We start from the raw sequence: 20861 nt of genomic DNA, 5'->3' as shown, positions 1-20861 counted from the left end.
TAATGACAAAGGTCAGTATAATCACCACAATCAGGAGAAGATAAAGGCAAACATCAAGGCAGGAAAATGACTCAAGAAAATATTGAGCCAAAGCAAATCATATTGAGCCAAAGCAGATCATATGAAGGAAATTACAGGCTGATAATCTTGGTCTGTGATATCAGACCTTGTAAAAGCATATAATCACTTCTGGATGTCTGATGTGTAGGGGGGGGGGGGAGTCCACCTCACTGACGTCGGTATTGTGATCATGGATGTTGATAAAGCCGATGTAGAAATGTTTATTTTTTTTACATGGAATTTTGTATTTTCTATAATTTTGGGGAGATAATTTTATTATTTTTTGCACGTTTTTGTTGCATTTTGATATATTTTTTTGCAATTTTGTTTATTGCATTTCTGATATATTTTTTGTTGTTATTTTTGTTTATTTCATTTTTTGTTGTCATTTTTGTTTATTTTACCGCAGTAACTGTAATTTTTTATACCAACTATCATGGTAGTAGAACACTAGGAAAATCTATACAGAAGTGGTGGGCATACAGTAGAGAAGAAGAAATTGTGGGTATCGCTCCCACATAACGAAGACCCGGACATCAGTCCGAGCATGGCCTCGCCAGTGTCCCCAACAAGCTGTCATAATCTAACTTCCTTCAAGCAAGTACCTACTTGAGAGAATACGTATTAACGGGGTTATTCACCACTGAAGTCTCAACAGATTCGCCCATGTATTATCTATTTGACATCCTGCAAATTAGCATCACTAGTTAATTAACTAGAGTTTGGAGAGCGTGCTCTAAGGCAGGACAGCACTTGCACCGCATTTGACAAGAAAGGAGGAACAGAAACCGAGAACCCTCCCCAGGAGATGAAATATGGCCATAGACACTTCACGTCTCCAATAAGCAGGCCAATGATGTTTCACCTGGCGAAAAAAATCATCTATCGCCTAGATATCTAATTGATATTTTAGGGAAGTTTTAATTCATCCCGTCAGTGTCCTTAATATTTGAGCCATTTTCATACATAAGAATTTTATTAGTTTTTAAAAAGATTTTTTTATTAGTTTTTATCAATTGCATTTTTCCTCGTTTATAAAACTCCTGTGATCTAAGCTTTGAGAAATATGTTGATATTCATCTGAAATAAAAGTATCAAGTACTGTAGTCTAATTTTTCATTTAAGAAAATCACCAAATCATATCCAACAATTGATCGCACGATTTTAAAAAAAAAGTGTGTATACTGTTTCATATTTATCTGAATCATTGCAATTTGCACATCCTCCTCCCCTTCCCAAGAGAAATTTTCTACCCTTTTTATAAGTAATATTTTAAAACAAATTTAAATAAATATATATTTTATTGTAGATAATTAAATTATACTTTTGAATTTTTAAATAATATAGCTTAAATTTTGATTGATACTAGAATTTACTAAAATATATTAATACACCATATTTTTTAATAAAAGAAAAACTTTAAATTTTATTTTATTACTGTTCAGTTACGTACAATTTTTGAGGTATGTTGTATTCTTTCCTACATTTTACTGGTAAAGATACTGAAAGTTTTTGTGCAGAAGGACCAAAGCATTGTATTGAAATATGACCAAAGCGAAATGTAGCAAAAAAGAAAAATATTACAGGGGTTCAGTAATATCCCCAAACACTTGTTTTAGCAGTGGTAACAGGTACTAGTGCCACTTAGTGTTATTGATAACAATGGCATTGATGGTTGTAATTTATTGCTTTACCCCACGACGGTGGTACCGTTATGGAAACTTTGACAAATGGATTCTTTTAAGACGTTCCGCTCTGCTTAATGCGACATTGTTTCGGAGTCGCAACGTAATGTTGCATTTTCTCTTTATTTGTTTCTGTCTTTCCTATTGTAGATAAAATTTCACGTCCGAAAAGGACGTGAAATTTTATCTACAATAACTATAAAGAAATAACTATAAAAAAGCCAACACATTGCTGTTGGCTTTTTTGTAACCAAACAAACTAAATACTCACATTATAATAGTAAAAACTCAATAAAATATTAAAATATAGGTAAAAATCATAAAAAAAAAAAATATAAAAAATAATAAAAAAAACTGCATTGGTTTTATTCTTATATCAGTTTCCCTCCCAAATCTTCTGGTTTTTGAGTCTTTACCGAGATCCACATTATTTCTACACCAAGATTGGAAATTCAAATTACTGCTAGGATTTTTTGATGGACAGTGAACTCCTAGAAGAATCAACTGAACTTAATGGTTAATATTATTTGAATTCAAGTAAATTTAAGCAAACTTTATTCTGAAAAAACGTCTAGCTTGGAGGTGGAAAGGTTTCGCCTCGGTTCTTATAGCTTTAGTAGCTTCAGCCACAATTACAAACAACAGCGACATTAGAAAAAAAAAAGCGGTTAAAATTTATGGAGTTTCAAAGTAAATTTATGGATTTGCATAAATCCATAAATTTACTTTGAAACTCCATAAATTTTTGTTGTTTAGGAGAAAAAAAATACTTATTTTTTGAGTCTCACAACTTAAAACAATTGACCACAGATAATCATATCATATATAATAATAATCAATTACATTTAGGAATATTAGATAATAATTGTTGTTACTTTCTGTTGCCTTCTAGCAAGTTACAAAAATTGCACTTTTGTAACTTGCTAGAAGGCAAGTTACAAAAATTGCACTTTTTTAGCCCAAAAATAAGGCTGCCTACTCAATTTTGATAATAAAAGCGCATTATAACATTTATTAATTTTTGTATTTTTACCTAATCGATAACATTATATTCTTTCCTAATTAAGCATTCCTGTGTTTTTATTAGGTCATTTAAATTTAATAAATAATACTTAACATTATTAAAGATTCAGATAATGCCTCACTTAGACGCCATGTTTATTTTATAATTTTCTCTGAAACTTTTATGTTTTTTTATATATCACATTTTCTCTTAGGGCGAAAAGACCTGGTTGTAAATATTTCGACCGTGATTCTAACCAAACTAACCCTCTAGGCACAAGTTCTTTATCATGAATGAGCTTGGAGTAAATGCACGTAGGTATATGCATATATACCTACATGCACTGCGAGCCGACCGTAAAATGATAAAAATTCGAAAATCAAACCATACGTTTTGCTGCAAATTTTATACTGACATTCCGCAGATTACTTCGCAGGCGTTTTAATCAGGATGTGAATTTGTGATTGTGATTTTAATTTAGTGTTTCTACAAAATAAGTGCGAAGTGAACAGAGAATTCCATTTTTAGTTATTCCTATGATCATCTTACCTTAAATAAACTAAGGTTTGCATTACGGATACTGATTTGGTTAGGGATTTTCCGATCTATTTATTCATAGAATCCATTAGCTGTTGTTGGCATAGGGACCATAAAGTAGTAAAAGAAATTAAGTTCTTTTGCTAAAACGTAGCCATAATTACCTTAAGTCCCAGAAAAGTCCAGGAATTAAACGTTTATTCATAATACGAAAAATTATCAAATAGCATTTATAGCGAATACGCTCACCAAAAAAAAAAAAAAGACTCTTGTATTATGCATTACTGATGATTATATTTGAAAACATTATTATATTCAGTATCACTAATTCCTAAATACATTAAAAGGTTGACAATATTGTTTATTAAAATACATTAAAGTCCCAACATTATCAAGTTTTCTTTATACGTTAATTAAATATCGAAACTAACACTAAATATAATCAAAAGTCCATTTATTTAGAAACATCTGTATGTCAAAGAATTTTTGTTTTGTCTGTTAGAAGGTGCATCATTCCTTCTAAAATGCTGATACAATATGGCATTTCAAATGTACAAACTAGTTCTCTATATGTAATATATCGATTTCTGTACAGACGTATACACCAGGTGGTTTTCACTACTTCTTTGAATTCTCATATATGGTTACAGTTTTCTTCACATTTGCACTTCACAATCCACATGACATATTTCAGAAGAACACCATCAATATTGTCTGAATTGCTACATCGGAAAGGAACTTTCATGCTAGTTACTAAGTGAGGTGTGCAGCAGTGACGTTTGGAACAATACCCGCAGTATTTCGGCTGATACAGTTTAATGCTTGTGCAGTTTTCTCCGTCGGTTAGTCTGACAGGAATAGCACTTTTTATAGTAGCACGACACATGTGATTTCTCTGAAAAAAAGAAAACATAATAATTCAAATTTATACCTGTACGAAGTTGACCTCAATATTAGCTGTTTTATTATGTTGTAGTTTTAAGAATTTATCTAATTCTACTTCATGAAATTACACGATTGTAATAAATGAAAACAACTAGTACGCCCTCTATCTTATAACTAGAGCAGAAATGAACGGGAACTAAATTAAATACATTACTATAGTAAAACCGACCTGCTTTATTCTGAAAATATTTTTAATAATATAAGAAGTTAAAAAAATTAGTTATTTAGAAATGAATACATTTCAAAATCTTTCATTTTTAATAAAGCTCTTTTAAAAGTTCCTCGTAATATATACTTTATATTAAGTATTAATAATACACCATAATAAATTTCACATACTTTAAATATTAATTTTTATAAAATTTCGCCATACATCATTGGGAGCCAATGAAGTTCTAACTGAGGCTCGGCTATTGATGTTACCCAGCCATGACTAGAGTTTTTTAGCTCAACAACACCCCATCCACACAGATATTTTTAATAATAATATAAGAAGTTAAAAAAATTAGTTATTTAGAAATGAATACATTTCAAAATCTTTCATTTTTAATAAAGCTCTTTTAAAAGTTCCTCGTAATATATACTTTATATTAAGTATTAATAATACACCATAATAAATTTCACATACTTTAAATATTAATTTTTATAAAATTTCGCCATACATCATTGGGAGCCAATGAAGTTCTAACTGAGGCTCGGCTATTGATATTGATGTTACCCAGCCATGACTAGAGTTTTTTAGCTCAACAACACCCCATCCACACAGATTTTTCTTCATTCAGATGACGGGATAAAGAGTCAAGGACTCAGTCCATCGCCCAGTTCTTATAAGAACTGCTGCTGTTACCCATACATCATTGGATGTTCACGATATCTCTCATTCCAATACCCTTGGAGGGTAACGGAGAGCTTTGCTGTAGCTAATGAAGTTCTAATTGAGGCTCGGCTATTGCTGTTACCTTCCTGCCATGGTCAGAGCTTTAATAGCTCAATAACATCTTATCCATACACTGTCCTCTACAGATAACGGGGAAGATGAAAAGCATTCTTGCTTCGCCCCTTTAAACCAGTCCTTATAAGGACCATAATTGATATTTCAATGTTGATCATTATTTGATGATTTTATGCTGTTATGATATTCTCGTTTAAAATAAAAATAAAAACAACATCTTCTCTTTCTCAGATTACACTAGTAAAAGAATACAGCCTTTTGTTTCACTTTCCATAAATTGTTACTAGACTATCGCATCGGAGTACTAATGAAAATTGTCTCCCTAAGTGCAAAGTGTGCATGGTCGCACTTTGCTTTCTCCAATGAATCCTTGAAGTACGCGTTTGTTAGGATATCATGACAAGAGAGAGAAAACAGCTTGGGGTGGGTGGAGAGAAGAAGAAATGTCTGATGATTCAAGACACTGCATTCTCTCAAGAGGTATCATGTGCATAGTTAACAATGCCGTCACGTTTACGGACAATCACTACATCTAGGTCGTTATCGTATTGAATTTCTTTGGAGAACACGAAGTGATCGGAATCATAAAAGTCCTGAGGTGTTTGTCTTTTTCGTTTGGTATGTGTCTAGTTAAGAAACTAGGAAGTTGGTGGTATTTGGAAAGAATTAGAATGTTCATTGGTTTATCGATTATATACTTGTAGCGAGGTCAGTGAAGAGAGAGTGGAAAAAGGTAAAGCTAGACCCTGTGTCAATAAGAATAATCACTGGTTCAGATTTGATTTACAGTCTTTACAATCAAAACTTTCGGATACTCAATTTCTCTCCAACAAAGAAATGTATGCAGCGTAAAATAAAAGATTCGATAGTTTTATCCTTGTTAGAAGAATATCGCAACAACAATTTGTAAGTTATTAAATTAAGCTATCAAATTAAAGCTATTAAATATATTTTGTTCATCCATCCATACGCATAAAACAATTTAAACCTCAGTCTAAAGGAAGATAGATTCTGATAGAATTTGGAATCCTTTGTTAAACTATGTTGAATCATCTCAACTGTGACGGTTTAAATCGAGCCATTCATAATAAGAAATGCAGACAAAACGATAAAAAAGATCGAAATATTATAAGCAGACAAGATTATAAGATTGCAGTAATGTAGACTCAGACTTCTCTTACTAGATGAATCACGATACCTTAGATTCAATACCTGCTACTTTGGTTCTAGGTTGAATATGTTGAGTATTGTTTATCTTCTTTTTTGATATAAAACAGGGGGACATCCCAAATGACACAGCTTGTCAAAATAAGGTTAAAACAACAAGAGTACATCGAATGTTGAAAAATCTCAAAAGTGCAAGCATCACTTTATTTTGACTATCTTCTCTTCTATTCTGCCTGGTCACTCTGTATAGGTTGAATCGTAAAACCGACTTCGGATAAGGTCCAATACAGACTTTCACATACGTCTTTTCACGTTTTTGTTCTTGCTCGACTGCTGTTCATAGCCAAATTAATTGCCTTTATATAAACCTAATTAATGCTCTTATAGGGTGGTTAATCCTATCAGCATGTAATTTATATCTGTCAATCATGTTTATTCTCAAGGTGAGAATAAAATGGAAACTTGAGTTTTTCCATCCCTGATGAAAGACATGAGTTTCAAGAGGGAAAACCTTCGCTCTTCGAATGATTTTCTTCTTTCTTCTGTAGTCACAGTCACATGGTTCAGTAACTCAAATCAGGAATGCACTTTTTTCTAAAAGTGCTCATAGTCGATCATTTATGACCTTTTAGTTACAGCTGAATGGTGAAAACAACAGAGGGCATCTAAAAAGGGTACGAGCGAATTTTATGAGCGAAATATACTCGTAAAATACTCTGAATCAAATGCGTATTAGATATTTTAATTCTATTACTAATAGATAATCTCGATGTTGGTCATTTTAATTTGGTGTTTTTACATCATTATATATCCACGTGTTTTTCAAATATTAGATGTGTCAAAGAAGCTTTCTTATACTATTTTGTTCCGACGCTCATGCTCTGGACGCTCACGAGGAAAGTGAGCGCGCGATTAGTGTTGTTCGTTTGTTCAACTATCGGGGTTGTGTCGCTGCTGCTCACCAAATTACTGGATACGCATTGAGATGCGGCCCTCAGATAAATATTTTTTTTGTAATGCGGCCCTCGGATTACCTAAGGTTGGACAACCCTGATATACAAAAATAAATATCTCCTAGAAAGAATTATACTAATAAAACAAAATGTCTATAAATATAATTTTTAAGAAGAAGATGCTACTGAACTGTACTCATACGTAAACGTTTTAAGTCATCAGTGTTATTTTACGCAAGAGATAGCTTTAGATAATGGGATACTAATGACAATAACTAAATCGTGTAGAGTGCATGTTCTGTCTCTGTAATAATGGGACAAAATAAAATTTTAGCTTATGTATTTGTTATGCCTTCATCCAAAAGTTTTCACTATATCTGCATCTAACAGAAGTTTGCAAATGAGCTCATCGATACAGCTAAAGAAAGAGAATATATTGGAATAATGGCAATCCTACCCACTATATGTTTTTAAAGTATAGCCCATCAGTATTGCAAGTTGACTAGTTGACTGAGGGAACTCTAAAATTCAAACAAAGCGATTTTTTCAAGCCACGTCAGGTGTCAGATAATCAAGATTATGATCACATCGAGCAATGAAATACATCTGCCACTTAAACACATTCATGTGCATTCATGTCTCAGTAGAATTCAAACCAGTTCATGGCTCGTGGGTTGGACAGTAGAGATGCAATCCTCTTCTCCAAAGACACCGATCGATATAGTTGTAAGAAAATATTTTTCAATGTTCAGGGATTCATTCATCATGGTCAATGAACTTAATATAAATCGGTTTTTGTTAGTTATTTTTATCTTTTTTATGTTAACCTCGCCCACAATAAGTTATTAGCCCATAACATACTAGTATTTAGTTATATAATCCATAAGATACCCAATAAGCTGAATTTTATCTCCCACATCAAGTGATGAAAATTCTACCACATAAAGAAATTCACACACATTTGTGCGACAGAGAATTCAAAAGTGCATTCGTTGCAAAGTGCCAGTTTATCTACTCAGCCAGTGAAGCAGGCAGTTATAGGGATATATTTAGAAATTTATGAAGTAATTAAATATTTTAGGAATGTTATTTCAACCCAATAATTTTGATTTTCAGTTTCATAGCATACTTTGGAGCTGTATAGCGTTTTGATCACTCCTCATACATTTCTAATTTATGCTTAATCTCTAGAAGAGAAAAAAGAAGTGCAAAATAGTACAACTGATGAACGAAACCCTAAAACAAGTGTCAATAAAAGGCAAAAATATCATCCTTCGGAATAATATCCCAATAATATTCGAAATAATATTGCAATTCAAAACAAAGCTTATAGAATATTGAGTTATACTACTCCCTTTGAGAAATTTAGAAATTTCGGCGTTTTTTAGCATAAATGGTAATTTAACGTGATGAAAAATGAATATTTCATATATATATATTTTCATCTCCAGACCATAATGGTCTGAAAAATCATAAATATTAATCTGATGGCAACTGTCTCTCCTTTCATCATTCCACAGACTAAAATTTCTTATTGCTTACCCTAACAAGCATTTATTTGTTTATATCTATGCCAATGAATTTGCTAAATTGAAGTTAAAAACTCGTTTTTTGGTGGATTAAAACCATACTTTCCCCCTTCGACAACGATTCAGTTAACTCTAGAGTCGACTGAAAAAAATATATTCCCGAAACGTTCCGTTAGTCAGTAACTAGAATCAAGCTGTAATAGCAAAAAATATTCGAAAGACTTAGAATTAATTTTAGCGCTTTTGCATCTTCAAAGTTGAAAAAAAAATTCACCAGTTGTAATGAGGTAGTATATACACAATGTTTCGGTTTTGGAAGAACAGTCACAGTGTTTGTTTATCTCCTATTATCGGACAAGACAGGAGACAGAACTTGATCAACTAATTAAAATTCTTCCTGAATTAATTTCTATATTATCAATGCATTTGTATTATTGATTTGGAATATTAATAAGAGAAAGTTCTGTTAAACATTCGGAATTTTTCGGAAAATTCGTATATGCTATTGAGAGCAAAGCATAAGGAGTTATGTGGCCATCCATTACAAATTTTTGTTACTGTATTACTTTTTTATTATTTTCAAATGTGCAATGGGAGTACAATTGATATTTCCGTTGATGCAAAAAAAAAAAAGATCACTCTTCGAGCAATCCATGCGTTTTGCTAATTGTTACTTAATGAAGAATAGCTGTAATGTGCGATTTCTGTATTTTAGTACATCAAGCGTGGATGTCAAGCCGAGAAACGTGATTTATAGGGACACTAGTAAATCCATATCGATATCTTTGACATTCTCTCCACAGACTTAATAGTTTCCTACAGCCTAATCAACTGGTTTTATAAACCCACTTTTCACAGATAAATAGCCAAACAGCTTACTATCCGCAGCTAGATGGAGTTCCAAGAACCATTGCGGAAACCACTCAAAATAATTCCTACCCGCATTATTAAATCTACTTTTCTCTTAGAATTGCTCTTTTTTTTCAACAGATCTCCCAGATGTAATGAAAGAAAAAAACTCAGTTTCTGGAAGAAATGAGAAAAAAAAAGACATGGTTTGTTTAATTTATCTGAATGTATGTATTCATATACCTTTTTTATGTTTTGTAAAAAGGAATACAAAAATTATTTTCTGGTCATGAAGGCAACATCATTGCAACTTGTTCATAATCATGGCCTGGGAATTGAAAATTAACCATGCCGATCTATTATTAAAATTGTAGAGAGAAAGTTATGTTTTCACTCAGGTTAAAGTTTTCTGGAAGAATATTCACTTGGAACAAGAAATGAAATAAACTAAATATTCACATGTCAGTGTTTCGCTTGCTTAAGCTATTGTTATCTACACATTAAGACATAGACATGCTGGATTCAAGAGGCTGAACTCGACGTTATGGGCTGGCTGAAACATAAGAGATTGAGCCAAAACTAATTTAAAATCAAACAATTAGTTCTGTTGAAATTTTCAGAGTTTAAATCGCGATGTGTAATATTTATAATAAGCAGTTCCATCAAAGAAGAAATATGCATATTGCTTGTGCAATGATTGAGTCAGAAGTTACTGCAAAAATAAGCTGATAAATGATGTATATAAATATACAAAAGAGTATTAATGATTACGTCAAGGAATAAATTAACGAATAATTTTCATATGATTAATAAAAAGTACTTAAATTCATCATCTAAATGTTTTCATATACTTTTTGGTTCACAATCACGAAGCTGTTGTTATATAGAGGGTTCCTCCTTCAATTATTTAAAATTTGGAACTATACAACTAAATTCATCTTTACAAATAAACTGCATTCTGTTTCTTAGAAATTCTAAATAACAAGTGACACTACAAGAAAGACAGAAAAGAAAGAAACAAAAAGGATAAGAATAAATGCAGTAACTTTAACAAATGCCTCTTAGCAAGCGCGTTTTCTTTGGAATGAGACCACCACAAATCTGGTTTGGTGAAAAAGTTTGTGCGAGGTACAAAGCGAATGTCTTTCTTTATTTGTGGTGTCTTGTCAGCTACTAGCCAAAAAAGAAAAGAAAACGGAATCTCTCTTTCTTGATAGTGACTTCTCTTTCTACAACGAATGTACCAACAAAAAGATTTCGCCTTTAAGCAATCTAATTTTCAGTGTTTGAATGTATTTAAAACTCATTTGATGTCCTTTTCTTGAAAGGCGTTTTTCGAAAACTTTGCTTTAAAAATCCGCGACTGTTTAGCGTGATTAAAATTAATCCTTTCAAATTGAAATCACGCTCTTAAAGACAAAATATAATGCGGTATGTGGACTGAGATTTCTTTTTTTTTTCTTTTTCTCCCTCTCTCTTACTTTCTATTTCTCTGTCTATCTTCAGTAAAATTGCTAAATTTTCTTAGCTTAGTACATTCACTTGTTTTTCTTTAGTTTTATCTTGGTAGTTATATAACGATCATTTGGGCCACTCAATTAAATTCCATATTTCTTTGTTTCACTAAAAATTTTTAAAAGCGAGTGTACCTTATGGCTAAAACTCTTTTACCTGTAATATTTTAATATGGAGCTAACTTTAAACTGATGTCACACTCTAAGGGCTGTATCATTTCTTTTTTAAAGCTGCTGTTATTACTGTTAATTAGAATGCGCATGAAAGCTATCATTCCCAACGGTAAAAATGCAATTGAATGTATAATTATTGATTGGAAATTTGTAGCAATCTTGAATCACCAATGTCAACCATTGGCGAAAGTGCGTGTAGCTAGTAGAAGGTAACAATGATAGCTTGCATCAGTGATGTTGCACAATGGCATATATTAACAGCTGTACTGTTTGTATGGATGAATCGGAAATGATACAGAATATTCACAAACACATTACAGATTGAAGACTGAGTGGCACTAGAATTTGTAAATATATTCTTGGTTTCCATAAAGGATGCAGTCAAATGCTTGAAATATCAGGACTTCTGGATTGATGAAATTAAGAAATACTAGAGGATCAGTCTTCCTTTTCCGACACGAATTTTTTACTCTTGCAGTTTTTTTCTTATTCCCATAACAACATCTTGAGGAATATATTCATAAATTATTCAACTATTCTATGTACAGATGAGATTTCTCGATCATCAAGGATTTAGGCTTACAAACGGTATCGAAACTGCGGTGATTATGTTAGAGTGTTATTATTTGGTTACTTAAGAATGAACACAGTGGTAGTCAAGTCTATGAGATTAGTCTAGTATATCCTCATTTTCAGCAACAGGTTAATATATTTATCAGGAAAAACGGAGTTTCCTGTGGGAAAACATCTGCCTTCTGAAAAGCTCTGGTTCGGTTACAAAGGCTTAGAAAACATTATTCGTATCTTCAACTGGATTCCAACCCATCTGTTTGGAATATAGAATAATCTTCTTATACTTCCGAATGAGATAAAAGTGCTTCACTTATTAAAACTGCCTTGAACGTTGTCTTTCGATAATTTGAAAATAATTTAATGAATGTTTCAAGACGCTTTAGTATTATTTCCTAGTCAATGGTTCCCTTCTTATTACAATGGAGTTGTATATGTAAAAAGATGTGATAGATTTTAAAACTATTTCTTATAATTAACGTTTATTTTATTTCTTCAATGTTTCGGAATATTTATTTAACCTGAAAAGGACATGAAATGCTGTGACGAACCAATTGCTAATTCTTTATCTTACCATTTAATTCCTGCTCTTGAAATAATGTCTATAAAGATAAAGTGAGTGTTGAACTTTCACTTTCGCGTGCTGTTTGCAGAGAAGTACTTTCAAACAATCTTCGTCTATGTCTTGTTAATTAGAAAAACAAGATGTTCTACCCACATAAAAAAAATCCGACATTTTCAAACACAAATTGGCAGGGTAGAAAAATAATGCTCAAATGCAAACAACAATAGTGTAAGCTCACTTCAAATCGTGTCATCTTGTTTATTATGGAAATGCAACCACTGGTGAAGACTATATCATCTTCAGAAAAGTTTATTGCGTCATCTGCAAAAAGCATTACAGTTCATGGCCGAAAGGCTAATAAAAAGCGAAGCGAAGAAATAAAGTAGATGGGACTCATGTTTCTCATTATATCGAATATAGTGCAATAGAATGGAGTCGACTAGCTCAGAATGTGTAACCAAAATGCTGAAGATATCACTAGAAAAAGAAATGAAAAGCACTTGCTATGCTTAATTAGACAAATCTGGTTATTTCTAATCTATCTTTTTTTTTTTTATTTGATCCATGGATTTTGTAAACCTGTAATACACTCGTACCGTTAACAGGTTAAATATGTTTTTCTATTTTTAATAATTTGATGTATATTTTTACATAGTCTGGAAACCCTGTTCTAGAGACCAAATATCGAACTATTTCAAGCAACTTCAGACCTCTAATAGGGGGGGGGGGAGCAGTGATCTCGCAATGGGTGATGGAATTCGTCTCTAACCTAAGAGACAACATCCATGTCCACGGCGATATCTAACCCGTAGTCTGACAAACCCTGGGGGAAAATATATTTACCTGTGTTTGTGCTTCATCTGAATATTCATACAATGGATTAAGGATCTCGATTTTTGTTGCGCCTTACTAGATGTATACAACTGGTGAGGGTATATTTAAATGATTAACTTGTATTTTCAAGAGAAACAAATTGATTGGTCTTGTAGCATACTGTAGTCTGCTGTATTTATAGTAAAGATGATACGAAATTCTTTGTACAATGAAACCCGTGGAGAATTCATGACTAAACAAACACACGTAATAACCACAGTAATAAGTTTTAATAAGTAAATATTTCAACCGATGTCCTAAGATACTTAGGATGAAATATTTACTTATTAAAAAACTTATTACTGTGGTTATTACGTGTGTTTGTTTAGTCATAGATACAAAATTCGTTTTGTATCTTAATATTAAATGTGACGTATCCAATCACAAGAATCTCATGAAGAATGTAATACCTCAATAAGGAGGATGCTTAAAGTGGATAGCGGTTAAGGATTCTGTTAGACTAGTAAACTTAAGCGGATAAAGCATGGCGTAATTTCCAGGTTATTCTCATGAAAAAATAGTTAGTCTGTGTGTCAATCTCCAAAACAATTAGACATCTAACTTCTAGTTAGATATCTATCCAACCAGAAGTTAGATGGATATTACGAGACGTTTTTATGAATTTATGTATTTATTTAGTTTTGCAAAACATTGATTTTTTTCATTGTGCACAATTACTCAAGTTTTTTTTTTTTTTTTTACTAGGAAATTTGGCTTACTTGATATATATCTTTCGCAGACTTTTAAAATTGATTTTGTTAGTGCAACGGTTTTCACCATACATAGTGGAATTTATCGAAAGATAAAAACAAAAGAAAACATTTTGGGCTCAGTATCTTGAAAAATATGTTGTGCTATTTGATACCTTTCCTTGTTTACTATTAGAAAAAGATACGAATCTTGATTGTAACTTTAAAGAAAATTTCCGATCACATCAACATTTAGGTAGTATTTTCACAACGTGATTGAATTCTACAACAGCATTCGCAATCTCTTCAAAGACGAATATATTCTGACAGCTATTTAGCTGACTGCAGAGAACAAAAATTGAGCGATAATTCAACCGATTTGGAACTGAAACTTCGTAGTCTCTGACAGAAATTATCTGTTCCTTTGGTGACGTATTTCAGACTCTAGATTCTCTCTCTCTCTCTCTCTCTCTCTCTCTCTTTCTCCCTTCAACCTAACGTTTAGACATCATTATTTAAACCCAGCTAAGGTAAGACGTTTCCTAGTTTTATTTAAATGTTACTCATTTAATTTTTTGTTTCTTTTTATAATCTACAATAGTTTATTTTAATAGTCTTTAGAACAGACTATTAAATAACAATGACGTTTCGAAAAACAAAATACATAATAGCTCGTCAATACTAAGAATATAAATATTTATTTAGCTTAATTTGATATCACTAACAGTTAATCATTAGGCGTACGTTTATAATACAAGAAAATATCAACTGCGTCATTTTAACTTGTATTGTTCTCAGGAATAATGGCAGTTAAATGCCATTTATAATTTTCATAGCGCCAAGTGCTCAAATGTTCAATAGAGAGGAAATCAGGCAGATTTTAAAGTGCAATATTTTCGGTCATTTTTCTTTCGTATGAAAGATGACTTATGAAAGAAGTTCAACGAGAAGTTTCCGAGAAAATAATAAATTATTTCTTTAAACTCACCCGCACCTGACGGCTGATGGGTAAAAAATCATTCATGGTAGCTTCGCATGGCCGCATTTCGCATATCCTGGTTTCATTTCGGATTTCGCATTCAGGATTGTCATTGGTCACTCTATTAGAAATTCCTACCCCGCAAGTAGTTGAGCAAGGCGTCCAATCTGTCGAATATTTTTTGCAGTTTGGTTCTTTGTCTGAAAATGAACAGCAAATCAAATTCAGGTGTCAACAATTTATTTCTCGATACAACTCATACTAGAAATAAGGGAAGAAGAAATTTATAATATTGATTGATGAAATGAAAAAAAAAAAATATATATATATATATATATATATATAGTTCTGTCAGTTACATGTATTCTCTGTCTTGTTTGCCCATTTTCCTGTTTGAGAAACCGAGGTTAGTTTCTCTAATTAAAAAATATTCTGCTTTTGTATGATAAGGTCAATTTCAGTTGAAAGAAAATCCTTATAAAGATTCTTCACGTACTAGACAGGTTTCAAAACGCTCTAAATAATTTATATACAGTATATATACCTGGTGAGTATGGTATTTGTAATCCCAAAATACGTGAGCTGAATATAGCCATACTTTATGTTTACTTGAAGGTCAAGTTTCTTTCCCATCTCCTTGATTTTATTTTGTTACTTCTAAAATACTTCAGTCCTATGGTACTGGAGTAACTTGAAGGCAAGATGCCCCCATCCTAGTTGGATTCGAATCCTGATTAAGACGAGAAGAATCCTTATTAAGAACTTTTCAATTAAAAGTGAATAAGCTAATTCTCGCATGAAAAAATAAGGGCTCTGAAACTCGGGGTTTTCGCACAAAAGAGGGAAACTCATTAGGACACATGCAATTAAAGGCCATAATTAAGAGCCAGAATAGCCTTATAGTTTAGTTGCTTCTGTTTATTCCGGTCTTCTCCATTCAATTCTTTATCATTCTAATGTACAGCTGACAGAAAGTTATAAAATTCATCTCCCAGTCAATCTGCTCAACGTGGAAGATAAAAACTTCCGTGAATATTTAAAAAAAAAAGGAATGGACGTGATGTCCAAAGTTATGTAGATATGGGAAAAAACAATAATGTCATCGTAAATAAGATTTTGTACTCAAGTACGAAGAAACACTTCCAAAAACTTATAAAAGGAGTGCTGTCTCGAAGTAAAAAAATACGATTAACTATTAAAAATGGATGTGACATTAAATAACAATGAAAGAACAATAACAATTCTATACATAGCCATCTATCCTTATAGAAAGATTAGTAAATTTCAGAAAACAACTTGAAGGTATTACATGGGATAATTGGATTAAGCAAATATAGTCGCAAAGAAAATATGATCCTAGATCTAAAAAGCTGATGTTATTAATAACCAATGGGAAATAAGATGACAAAAACAAACGCGTAGTTGGATTTTTGATTATTAATAAAATAAACAACTGTGAGATGATATATAATTACTATCAGAAAGAATGTATCTGTAGAAATTGTACCGACGTAATAATAAAAAATATAGCCTAAAGATGGCGCATGTTTCAACACAATTGGAGACACATCTCATATTTTGTACAGACATAAATATTTTAAACGGATTAAAAACAGTAATAATAATAATAATCACAGTTTAGTTCAAAGTAAAATAGTAGTGAGTTCAAGAATTGATAGACAAAAACTAATTAAATACGGAATCATCTTAAATAGATTAGTAAACAACAACAAAAAAAATTACAAGTGGAATACGACATTAAAATATGCTCAGTAAAAATATAGGCGAATAGTAGAGGGAACACAGATCAAAAATTGATAAAATGCATTTTTCAAATATCTGTATGTGGGAGATTAATTTCATCGCCCAAAGTGAGATTACAATCTTGCTTGCTGGAGGTGTGAAGTGACTTGAAAAATTTATGTTTTCTCTCTAAAGCGTGGTTTCCGTCTTACCTACCACCAATCTAAGCAATTAATAGCAAATGTAGTATAATACCTTTATAAATAGGATTCATATAAAAATATTCTTCCAGAAAACTAATACGACTAGAAATAGGATTAAGTGGCTTCGGAAGAATGACGGGTATTGAACCTTTCGATTGTAAAAGATCCGAGTTCAACTTTCATCGCGATGAGAGGAAAATCGAACTTGCAGATACATTCAAATAGAATTCCGGAGAGACATACTTACTCTAGAGAATACCAGAGAAATGTACGTTTCGCTCATGGTATCAGAATACATGATAATGTAATCAAATGAATTAAGCCTACAAATATCGACGAATGAAAAATAATGAATTGTGTGAGTACTTGAAAAAAAAAAGTGAAGTAAATCAAAATTAGTTTTAGAAAATTAATTCACATAAATATATGGGACAAATAATTACAAGTAATCAGAAATTTGGTAATGTAATATCAGCTAGAATAACAACAGATAGAAAGCTTTAACCACTATTTAAAGAAAATTTACGACACTGTTTAAAAACTCGGAGTCTTACTAAATGACCACTATAGAGGTTGAAGATAACTAACATAGCAAAACCGCGTTGTTACTAAGAGCCATTCTAGTAATAACACGGTTAGACAAAAAGAGAATAAAGAACACAAAGGTAATAGCCAAAATTTATATGCATTGCAAGAATAATTTAAAAAAATTGAATGGAACTTGACATGGCATTGAAAACTTTGACAATAAATACAGAGAGAGAGAGCCACGTAAGAGCATTGAAACAACAATTAATGAATGAAAGATGGAGTTAAAAAGGATGGAGTTACTAAATCTCAAAATATTGGATGAAACAATGTTATTTAAATTTCTTTATTGAATAAGAGAAATGGTTTCTTTATTTTGTTATGTTTTTCTAATTATAATACTAAAATAAAATTAAAAACTACTAAACTAGAAATATAATAATATGTCCAAAAAATTTTAATAACAATTTAATCTATTTAGCATTATTATTTAAATTTAGCAATATTGATTTTGAATAATAGTGTCATATTCATACAAAAAACATGATAATAACAGTAGCTTACCTGTCCAGAAATCTGACTCACAGAGCCATTCCCTGCAACACGAACTATGAAATCGCACAAGTTGTGGATTGCGACAGCTAGCCGATGGACGGATATTTTCGTGAGGACACAGAGACACGCAACCGTAGGTACCGTTCTGGCATGTACACTGTGTGCGACAATCAATCTTAAATGTTTCCCCATCTTCGTAAGTTTTTTTGGCAACCACACAAGGTGTACCTTGTTTTACTAGGCAAAAAAAAAAGGGACAGAATTATTTCTGTTAGCAATAAAATAAAGGTCGGTTGAGAGAGAGAGAACCATTAGAGTGAAAAATGCATAAAATGGATATCATTTCTCTACCACATTAAAATAACTGATTTTAGTAAATTTAGAATTGAAGTACATTAAAGGTTTAACATCATGTTGAAGTATTTGACGAAATTCTTAAAATAACAAAATATTATACGAAAAGGAAGCTCAGATACCTGAGCCCGGCAGTTTGCCTGTTGCTACAGAATAAAATCAAAAACATATTAGCATTAATAGTTTTAATTACCTTTCTCAAGGTTTATCTTATCTAAACTTTGTGATAAGTCACTTTTGTTTTGTCGAACACTTTAGTTAAAATATTTTGGAAATGTTCAATAGATAAAATAAGCTATCCACTTAAAAACTTGCCGTTTCTAGCCCAGGTTTAAGTGCCCGAATTTTGTGCGTAAAATCCTCTTAAAACCAAATTTACTATATATTTATTATAACATAAATATCAGTTTAAAATAATGAATTAGAAAACAATCAACTATATCCACTATTTCTCTCTTTCCTTCTCTCTCTCTCTCTCTCTCTCTCTCTTTCTTGGTCTTTCTTGTTCCCTTTTTTTCTTTAGCTCAAGTTGAAAGCTTTCCTACAAGAATGGAGAATATAGAAATTCCCTAAGTAGTTCTGCTTTCGGTTTCATTTCGATTTTAATGAGTTTCCTGTAAAATATATGCAAACATATGATGTACAGAAGGGCAGAGTGCAGTTCACTTGAGTTATCATTTATATCCAGTCTGCAATTCCGATGCGCTGTTTCAGATCACTACGGGGAAATATATTTCCTCCATTCTATCCGGTTTTACTCGTAGCGAACAGATCGGTGAACCATTAATATATCGTCCCTCTCACGTTCATAAGCATAATAAATCAATTGTACACTCCCATGCGTTGCCCGAAGCATCATGCTCTCCCTGGGTAGTTGATGTTAGTGATGAGGGACAATTGACCGGGGATTTGTTTGAGTAATGGTATGAACTTTCGATAATCTAGGGAAAGAGGAAGTTATAAATGATAGAAGACTCAAGACGACGAAAGATTTCTAATATTACGATATTTAATTATCTGCCTGGTAAATCCACAGAAGAATTCAATAATGGAAGGATTCCAATGGCTGCCAACTCATTTCAGCAAATTCTACTATTGTTTATCTCAAAGGATGCTAAATATCTTACTGTCAGTGATACTATTCCAAATAATTCCATTAAATGCCTATTGATAAAATTAAACCTGCATTTTTAGAACTGCCATAATCGTTGATATTTCATTTTCTATTATTACTATGATTATATGCTTTGAGCTGAAGATTCTGAATTCTGAGCTGAAGATTCTAAATCACACCATATAGAATGATTTGTCGGTATTTTATCAAATTCCATGGCTGGCTCTTTAGTAATAGGAGATCCGGCAACAAGGTAAACTGACGTTTCTTTCTTTTTTTTTTCTTTTTTGTTTAATGGAACACATGATAAAATTATGAATAACAAAACTGGATACATAATGGCTTTTTATACTGTTTTCGACAGCAGAAATGTTTTTGATAAGAATTAATTTGTTAATTTTTCTTCATATAATTGGTGGAAGTATGATGACAATTATCTGATAATGTAAATGATTACTGTTAAAAATTTTAGTTGAACTCAGCACATCGTACCGAAATTACTAAAATATTAAAATCATGTTTGTGATGATGTTCAGACTTCATGGCTGTGAATGGTGAGATGCTCATTTCAACGCATAGGAGAAGTTGATGAAAATACGCGCTTTAGATATATGATATCAAGCGGCGATGATATTGTTCAAAAACGAGGTACTTGGCGTGAAATGACAGACATTTAAGTGTTAAAATAAAAATAAAGGATAGTAAATGTTAACTGCGAAATCACAAGATAAATTATGATTTCAAACGTGGAGGAAATGAAGTATATATACAGATAGTGTCAAAAATTTCCATAAGTATTGGTTACTTAGTCAAGAATATATCAATGCAACTATACGATAATGAGAATATATTCACTCGCTTTGTATATTTCTGATAGCAACAGTAATGTAAGCCATTTCCTTATAAGAATACTTACTCGTTCTCAATTGGAAAGTTCTTGTGAACATTCCCAATGTCCCATACGGGATGCGAACCGAACTATTTAGGACCAAAGAAGACCATAATGACCAAAATGTGAAAAACAATTTAAATATCAAGTATTAGCTTAATATGATGAATTTCCCAACTTCCTGCTAAATAAATATAGAAACTTAACTAAGATTGTGACCTGTCAGTGTACGCCTATCTCGAGATAACTTATAATTGCTAATAGCCCGCACCAATGTTTCAGTTTATCTCAAAAGTGTTCTAATAGTTTGAGATCGGAACTTTGTACAGGATTTTCCAGGTTATTTTCCTCAAACCACGTATCAATAGCAACTACAGTATGATGGCATCTTGTAACAGAGACGGGGCAATAAAACTGCAACGATGTAGGAA

General features: G+C 32.0%; 1 protein-coding gene across 2 annotated transcripts in view; it reads right to left on the bottom strand.

Annotated features, from left to right (window-relative positions):
• Positions 1-3722: 3722 nt before the first annotated feature.
• The window catches only part of LOC150103995 (CCN family member 2-like), a 69807-nt gene continuing 52668 nt past the window's right edge, over positions 3723-20861 (bottom strand). The window contains exons 3-5 of one of the 2 annotated variants that reach the window (XM_090396753.1): positions 18083-18310; positions 15054-15244; positions 3723-4180 (exon numbers count right to left, since the gene is read on the bottom strand). In XM_090396753.1, the coding sequence (XP_090252879.1) occupies positions 3920-4180; positions 15054-15244; positions 18083-18310 (680 nt within the window). In that variant the 3' untranslated portion in view covers positions 3723-3919. The remainder of the gene's footprint in view (positions 4181-15053; positions 15245-18082; positions 18311-20861) is intronic. The other variant, XM_090396755.1, reaches the window with a different exon arrangement.

The sequence above is a fragment of the Typopeltis vanoorti genome, chromosome 8 (assembly GCF_054136105.1).
Source record: "Typopeltis vanoorti isolate ZY-2024b chromosome 8, IOZ_Tvanoo_1.0, whole genome shotgun sequence".
In the NCBI taxonomy this organism is placed as follows: Eukaryota; Metazoa; Arthropoda; class Arachnida; order Uropygi; family Thelyphonidae; genus Typopeltis; species Typopeltis vanoorti.
Note: the sequence above shows the minus strand (reverse complement) of the source record. Positions and strands in the feature narration are given on the sequence as shown.